General features: G+C 54.8%; 2 protein-coding genes across 2 annotated transcripts; both read left to right on the forward strand.

Moving 5' to 3' along the window:
- Window positions 1–773: 773 nt before the first annotated feature.
- Window positions 774–2,110, forward strand: LOC126008548 (spermatogenesis- and oogenesis-specific basic helix-loop-helix-containing protein 1-like). The gene is made up of 5 exons (XM_049772826.1): window positions 774–1,106; window positions 1,222–1,342; window positions 1,480–1,589; window positions 1,908–1,975; window positions 2,091–2,110. Exons 1-5 carry the CDS (start codon window positions 973–975, stop codon window positions 2,108–2,110), a joined length of 453 nt encoding a protein of 150 aa, XP_049628783.1. The 5' UTR covers window positions 774–972.
- A 364-nt stretch (window positions 2,111–2,474) lies between these two features.
- Window positions 2,475–3,261, forward strand: LOC126008549 (spermatogenesis- and oogenesis-specific basic helix-loop-helix-containing protein 1-like). Its single transcript, XM_049772827.1, has 3 exons — window positions 2,475–2,635; window positions 2,820–2,890; window positions 3,004–3,261. Exons 1-3 carry the CDS (start codon window positions 2,475–2,477, stop codon window positions 3,177–3,179), a joined length of 408 nt encoding a protein of 135 aa, XP_049628784.1. The 3' UTR covers window positions 3,180–3,261.
- The last annotated feature ends 4,119 nt before the right edge of the window (window positions 3,262–7,380 follow it).

The following is a 7,380-nucleotide window of genomic DNA, read 5'->3' on the forward strand; positions in this document are numbered from 1 at the left end:
TCTTCCAATCTGAGAACCACCCGCCCCTAACAAGGAGTTGCAGGGACTAACTCTGGGGCCTCCCAGGCCAAGGGTCAAGCCAGGAGTTGCTGGTCTAGCTTGCTGTCCACCCACCTACATGCTTACAGGTGTTTACACGCATCTCCAAGCTCCTCCCTCACTACCTTCCCCAGCCACATCACCACACAACTACCCGCCTTGGCCTTGGCATGGGAGACCCTGGGGTGTGGGAGAAAGAACTTCAAACGCTTGGCCAACTGGGCAAGAGTGGGTGGCAGGGAGGTTGCACTGCAAGGCAGGATGCTAGGACCCTGGGCACTTGTGAGTGGCTCCAGGCCCAGCAAGGTGGTGAGAATGTGGGGATGGCAGGGGTCGGGCAGGAGCTAGGAGACAGCACTGGGGGGCAGGGCAGTAAGTGAGTACTTGCATGGGCAAGAGAAGACCCTGGGATTGGGCAGGACATTTCTAGAAACTGGGACAGACGCAAAGAAACCGCGAGAGGGACCAGGTGCTCAGAAAGCGCACGGGGGCAAGGAGCATCTGCGCATGTGTGTGTGCATGCGCGGTGGTTTAAGGGATTGTGGGGGGAGTGTGTGCGTGTGGGCGGGGCATGTGCACGTGTCGTTGGAACGTGCGAGTAGGAGATGAGGCGAGTGCAAGTGCGGGAGCGGCACGTGTGATGGCCACGTGTGGCTGTGGGCGGGGCCTGCGGACGGGGTATATATAGAGGGGCCGGACCGGGCACTGGTTTAGTGCCGAGGCAGGCAGGCGTCCTTGTCTTGTTCCGCTTTATGGCGTCGTTAGCCCCTAGGATTGGTGGAGGACGGGTCCCCCAGGGCCCTGCTTCTGGGGCACAAGGGTGAGGAACCTGGGGGAGTGCCCCAGAACGTTGGGGGTGGCCCCTGGTGCTATATTTCCTAGCCAGCTTCAGCATACTCCAGGACAGGGCCTAAAGCAGAGTCGCCCCCTTCCATGGGCTGTGGCCAGATTCTTCTCTGGATTCTTTGCAGAAACTTCCCAAGGCCTTGTGTGGTGTCACGCCACCGTGTGGACCCCCGCGAGGGGCCAGTGCTCCCCAAGAATGTGCTCAGCGAACGGGAACGCAGGTGAAGCACAGGGCCGGCCAGGCGGGGCGTGGGCTGTTGGTTCTCAGCTTCGGGGTACCCCTCAGCCAGCCGCGGAACGTCGTTCCGAAGGTCGGGGTTCCCTTTGTGCCCGCAGGAAGCGGATCTCTGGGAGCTGTGCGCGCCTGCGGACGCTGCTGCCTCACTTCGAGGGCCGGCGAGAGGACATGGCGTCGGTGCTGGAGATGGCGGTGCAGTTCCTGCGCCTGGTGCGGCCTGTGAGTGCCTGGGCCGGCCCAGGGAGACCTTGAGGCCGCCTGGTGCCACCCCTGAGTTCAGCCCTGCAGCAAGGATGGGGGGCACGCTTCTACGGCACACCCCCCCCACACACACACACAGAGATCCTCTCTTGCAGGGTGGCGACGACTCGACTCGGCAAGACTTGGTGCAGGTGGCCACTGCGGCCCAGCTCAGCATGGACCCACACGACGACGATGACGACGACGAAGATGGCAGCGGCGTAGCGTTAGTGTCCCCCTGGTTACCAGGATGAAGTGTGACCCCGGGGGACCTGGGCTAATCTGTCCCAGGTGTCCCGAGGTGCTGGGCCTGCAAAGCCCCAGTTTTTCTTTCTCTCTGAGATGATGGGTCTGGAAAATGACTGAGGAGCTGCAGGGTATCTGCAACCTCAGGGGCACCCCAACTGCAGAAAGGCCTGGAAGTGGGGATGTAGGGGACCGAGGGTGCCTTCTTGGCTGCGGCAGCAATGGAACTGAGCCCGGGGCTGCTGCTTCTGGATGCTTCCTGCAGGGCCCAGACTCTTGTGCTGCCTTTGCCTTTCAGACTGCCCAGGGCCCCCGGCTGTGCCAGCTCCACAGTGGTAACTGAGGCCTATGGTGGGCCTCAGTCTGGTAAGTCAGTTCTTGGAGTATTGATTAGCACAGGGATCCCTGAGCGGGAGGGGGGGCTAAGTGTACAGATGGAGCTTGGCCTGCTCACACTATCCTGTCTGCCCAACTCTCCCAGGCTGCTCCTGTGGGGCCTGACATGTGTATGTGCCTCTTTGTGCACACATGTCTGTGTGTACATGTGTGCCTTGTACTCCTGTGTGCAGGTGTTTCTGCCCATGTGTATCTGCATGTCCTCATCCATGCTTCTATGCACATGTACATCTGCATGTGCGTGTGTGAGTACACACCTGTGGGTACAAACAGATGCTATTGTCCTTGGTGGCAGGGCTTCACATACCCTCACTGGTGGTGGTACTCACTAGACGTTGACTGGTGTCTATGTGTCGGGCTTGTCAGCCTGTGCCCTCAGCTCCAAGAGTTCTCACTAGGGAACTTGGTGCATAGAACTGGGATCCCCTGGGAGTGGCATAGTTCTGGGCAGGTGTGGGGAAGGCTGTAGATGATCAGAGCATTGGGGGACCTCTACAGGCGACAGGACTTCAGCAGGCCCCCACTGCTTCCTCCCACAGAGCCTTCCAGCAGTGGAGCCTGCACCCTCAACTCGCAATTCTTCAGTGTCGCTGGGGACAGTGAAGAATTCCCAAGCTGTCTGGACACTAGGTGGGTGCCTGCAAGGCCTTGTGTGTCAGTCTGTCACATGCCAGCCTGTCTGATGGGAGCTTAGCCTCCCTGAGCCAAGGTGCTGGGCCTTGGGCAGGGGCCTTGCCCTAAACCTGTGGCTTGTGAGGCTTGGGTTGGCTTGTCCTCTTGCCTTGTGCTCCTGAGGGTCCCCTGTCCTGTCTAGGTCTCTGTTGGGAGGTGACTTGGAAGATAGTACTCCCTTTCTCCTGGCAACTAGTTCAGACTGCTATCTGGGTGAGTGTGGGACTAGGTAGCATCTTGTGGGGAGGGGGCAGGCAGGGCTGGAGCATTGGGGCTGCATAATCATTCTGTTGGGGTGTTACCCATCAGTGTTGTCTCTATTCTAGGGTCCCTGGAGGCCGGAGGTGGTGGCATCCCCTCTTGTGCCCTGGCGAGAAGCAACTCCCTGGATGGGGCACAGCTGGGCTTCCTATTGGTCCCTGAGCATGATGCTCAGGAGCTGCAGGACAGCGCCCTTGAGCAGTGGGGCCTGGACATGGGGGCAAGGCTGTTGGCATCTTGACTGACTTCCTGGCATAGAAGGCTTGCTGGACCCCAGGCTTTGGAGGAGGCTGGACATTAAAGAGGAGGCACCCTGAAAATGACTAACTCTGTTGGTATATTTGTCTCATGAATTCAAAGCTGAACTCTCTGACTTACCCTGAGGTGGGTCCTGTGGGTACCCAGCTACCTTTCTCCACTTCAGGGGTGCCTAAGTTGTGGAGCCTCCAAACCAAAAGGGGGTCTCCACAGCTCCAGTCCAGCAGCCTTGCTCCAAAGAGACCAGAGCACCTAATGGTGCTGGACCCACATAGCACTGGGTGTCCACCAGGGAAGCTATAGTGGCCAAGTTGGACACTAGGTGCTGAAGCAGGGACAGGATAAGGAGGGGCCGAGTGGTTGGACCTAGGTAGGCTGCAGCTTTGCCAGGCAGAGTCTCCACTGTTCTAGGTCCCATTTTTCCACTGCTTCTGAGGTTGTTTTCTGGCAGAGGAGGGAGCCAGTTTTCCTTCCGTCAAGGAGTCCTGTGGACTGCATCACAGCACCTGGCTTTGCTGAGAGAGTGGAGCAGCTGCTTGGAGGTCTTGAGGCAGCTTTCTGTGAGACTCTGAGTCTCATGTGAGATCGTATGCAGAACCATGTACCACAGTCCTAGCTCTGAGACTCCTGATTCACCTAATGTAGAAGAAGGGCCCCTCAAAATCTTCAGTGTGTCCCAGTGGTACCTGGAGATGCTCTGGGTGGGGTGCAGAGATGATGGCCCTCCAGTAAAGCCACCCTGAGTCTGAGCCCTTCCATGTCCCCCTGCTTTACCCCCTGTCTGTGAGGGCCCTTCCCTGATGGCCCTCTGTGTCCAGGTCCCATCAGCAAGTCATCCTGAGATGTGGGGCCCCAGTCCTTATGCACTGGGAAAATGGTTGTCAGGGGAGTTGATGTGATGTAGGTAGGGAGACTTGTGGTCTCTGTCCTACCTGAGTCCTCACCCCATACCAGAGCTCCCCAGCCTTTTTTGCTTCTCTACCCCCTTTCCAGCAGAAAGATCACTCAGTGACTCCTGTAAATCTACCTGTCCCCAATTGTACCTGAAGTTCCTCTTACTCTGGGGTGTTCCCAGTGCCCTGGACATGACATTGTCAACTCTAGAATACATTGCTCAAATCTTAGGTGGTGGTGGCTCTGCAGGAACTTGTGTATGCTAGTACTATTCAGGTAGCTATGTTTCCTTCACACTATAGTTTCTCACAGCCTCTGTGGAGTGTGGGGACATCCCATATTATAGCCTCTGTGGACTGGGCTATATTATGGATTCTTGTATTATTTTTTTGTGTGTGTGGCTTTTGGGTCACACCCGGCAGTGCTCAGGGGTTATTCCTGGCTCCAGGCTCAGAAATTGCTCCTGGAAGGCACGGGGGACCATATGGGACACCGGGATTTGAACCGATGACCTCCTGCATGAAAGGCAAATGCCTTACCTCCATGCTATCTCTCCAGCCCCATATTAATTATTAATTATAAAGTCCTGGTAGTCTTGGTGGATGTAGGATGGTGAAGCCTTTTACTGGCCCAGCCCGGTGCCTGAAGCCCCTACAGCCTAGTGGGTCTGTAGGAATCAGGTTGATGGCGAAGAAATGATCCACAGCAGTCAGATGAAGTTTTAGGAGACATGAAACTTTATTACAAGACTCTAACCAACATGTACTATTTTTCACATGGCTACTAAGCTAACCAGCCTCTGTGTGTCTCCTCTCCTTGCTGCCTCTTCCTTGTTCTGTTTTCTCAGCTCTCCCCCTGAGGCAACCCCTTTGTTACCAACCACAGACCCCTCCCATCCAGGTAAGATAGGAAGTTGGGGGGAGAGGTAATAGACCCTCATCTCCTCTCAAGACTCTGGATTCTTGTTTTCTAACAGACTATCTGAACTGGGTAACTATTTCCATTTCCTCACCTTTTTTTTTTTTTTTTGCCACACCCTGTGACACTTGGGTTATCCTGGCTCTGTGCTCAGAAAGCGCTCCTGGCTCCTGGCTCGGGGGACCATATGAGACGCCAGGGGATTGGGGATTGAACTGCAGTCTGTCCTAGGTTAGTGTGTGCAAGGCAAATGCCCTACAGCTTGTGCCACCGCTCTGGCCCCTCCTCACTGACTCTTAACTGGGGATCATTATTTCACAGACTCTGTGGACTGTAGGGACACTCTTCTCAAAGAAGAGTGGGGACACTGAGGACACTTCCGCAGATTCTGTGGGCTTGGTAGATATCCCCATCTCAATCAGATTCAGACTTTGTGAACTGTGGGAACACCCTCATTTCACACACGTTGTGAACTGGGGAGACATTTTCCCCTCACTTTTGTGTTGTGTATTTAGTGGGCAGTTTCTTTCCTCACAGGTTCTGTGAACAGTGAGACACCTCTCTTTCCACCTGGATTGGGTGGACACCCTCATCTTCTCACAAGTCTGGTCTCCCATCTCCTTGCACAAGACTGGGTAGCTATCTCAGTCTCATGAACTTTACAATGGAGACATCAACATTTCCTCACAGCCTCTGGACTATAGGGATAACATAACCCCTGTTCTCATGAACTCTGTGAACTGGGTGGACACTTATCTCCTTACAAACTCCATGGAATGAGTGGATATTACCATCTCCTCAGACTCTGGACTGTGGGAGACCCCTGTCTCCTTTCCTCATAGACTATGAACTATGACCTAAGGTGCATACTTACATTCCTCACAGATTCATCTCAGTCTGGACTGGGTGAACACTTCCTTTTCTCACAGACTGTGTGTGGGCTGTTTGGGCATCTTCATCTCAAAGACACATTCGTAGGGACACCATTTCCTCAGACACTGGACTATGGGGACACTATCTCTTCATAGCTTTTGTGGACTGTGTGGAAACTCCTGTCTCCAATAAACTGGGGGGCTGGAGAGAGAGCATGGAGGTAGGGCGTTTGCCTTGCATGCAGAAAGACGGTGGTTCAAATCCTGGCATCCCATGTGGTCCCCCGAGCCTGCCACGAGTGATTTCTGAGCTTAGAGCCAGGAATAACCCAGAGCACTGCAGGGTGTGACCCAAAAACCACCACCCCCAAAAATGGGTAGATGTTGACGTAAAGGTAATTGATCCTGGACACGCCCCTTGGACACCCCTGTAACACACCAGTCAGGAGGGTGTATAAGGAAAAAGTTTGACAGATGATTGGGGGGGGGGAATCCATGGAAAAGGCAGGAATAGAGCCTACTGGCTGGGTGAAAGCATTGGCATTCATTCATTCAGCAATCTTTCTCTGCCCTCCCTCTCTCCTTTCTTCTCCCCTCTTCCCAGCTAGAGACTTCTGGCTGGGAATAAAAGGATATATTGTTTCAACCCTCCCCACCTCCACCCCACTGCTTTGGTGGGTGGGTCCTGGCAGCCGGCTTCCAGCCCTTGCAACTTTTCCAGGTAGAAAAAGCTGTTAGACACTGATATGAGTGGTCACCCCCATTTCTTCCTGTGGATTGTGGAGACACAGCCATCTCCTCTCAGACTCTGGACTGCATGAACATTACCATCTCAAGGCCTCTGTGGGGGCGGTGCTGCCAAGAATCATTCTCTGCACTTTGTAAAATTGGGCCTGTGTGTTCAGTCCCCCCTTTGCTGCCCTAAAGCTGCCCACCACTGCCTCTAAAAGTGGGGCTCTGGCTCAGTGGATCATAGGGACAACAGTAACAGACCCAGGGTTTGGTTTGTGGACACATCCCACTGCCCTGGCTTGGAGAGGTGGTCATGTCCCCCACTACTTCTCCCCACTGTTGGCAGTGGCTCGTCTGCTTGTGTCTACAAGCCTCCATACCCACCAGTCACTTTTTTTTTTTTTGGTTTTTGGGGCCACACCCATTTGATGCTCAGGGATTACTCCCTGCTAAGTGCTCAGAAATTGCTCCTGGCTTGGGGAAACCATGTGGGACGCCGGGGGATCAAACCGTGGTCCTTCCTTGGTTAGCGCTTGCAAGGCAGACACCTTACCTCTAGCGCCACTTCACCGGCCCCACTTTTTTTTTTTTTAATTTGGTTTTTGGATTACATCCGGTGACACTCAGGACACTCCTGGCTATGCACTCAGAAATTGCTCCTGGCTTGGGGGACTATGTCGGACGCTGGGGGATCGAACCATGGTCAGTCCTAGGTTGGTGCAGGCAAGGCAGACGCCTTTCCACTTGTGCCACTGCTCTGGCACCCCC

Source organism: Suncus etruscus, chromosome 5 (assembly GCF_024139225.1).
Source record: "Suncus etruscus isolate mSunEtr1 chromosome 5, mSunEtr1.pri.cur, whole genome shotgun sequence".
Taxonomy (NCBI): Eukaryota; Metazoa; Chordata; class Mammalia; order Eulipotyphla; family Soricidae; genus Suncus; species Suncus etruscus.

Bases quoted from the DNA above. Each gene is read 5' to 3' on its own strand.
- LOC126008549 (XM_049772827.1), top strand. From the start codon at position 2,475: ATGATCAGAGCATTGGGGGACCTCTACAGGCGACAGGACTTCAGCAGG. The intron at 2,636-2,819 runs GTGGGTGCCTGC...TGTCCTGTCTAG, and splicing joins CCAAGCTGTCTGGACACTAG to GTCTCTGTTGGGAGGTGACT. The intron at 2,891-3,003 runs GTGAGTGTGGGA...TCTCTATTCTAG, and splicing joins TAGTTCAGACTGCTATCTGG to GGTCCCTGGAGGCCGGAGGT.
- LOC126008548 (XM_049772826.1), top strand. From the start codon at position 973: ATGGGCTGTGGCCAGATTCTTCTCTGGATTCTTTGCAGAAACTTCCCA. The intron at 1,107-1,221 runs GTGAAGCACAGG...TTGTGCCCGCAG, and splicing joins CTCAGCGAACGGGAACGCAG to GAAGCGGATCTCTGGGAGCT. The intron at 1,590-1,907 runs GTTAGTGTCCCC...TTTGCCTTTCAG, and splicing joins GAAGATGGCAGCGGCGTAGC to ACTGCCCAGGGCCCCCGGCT.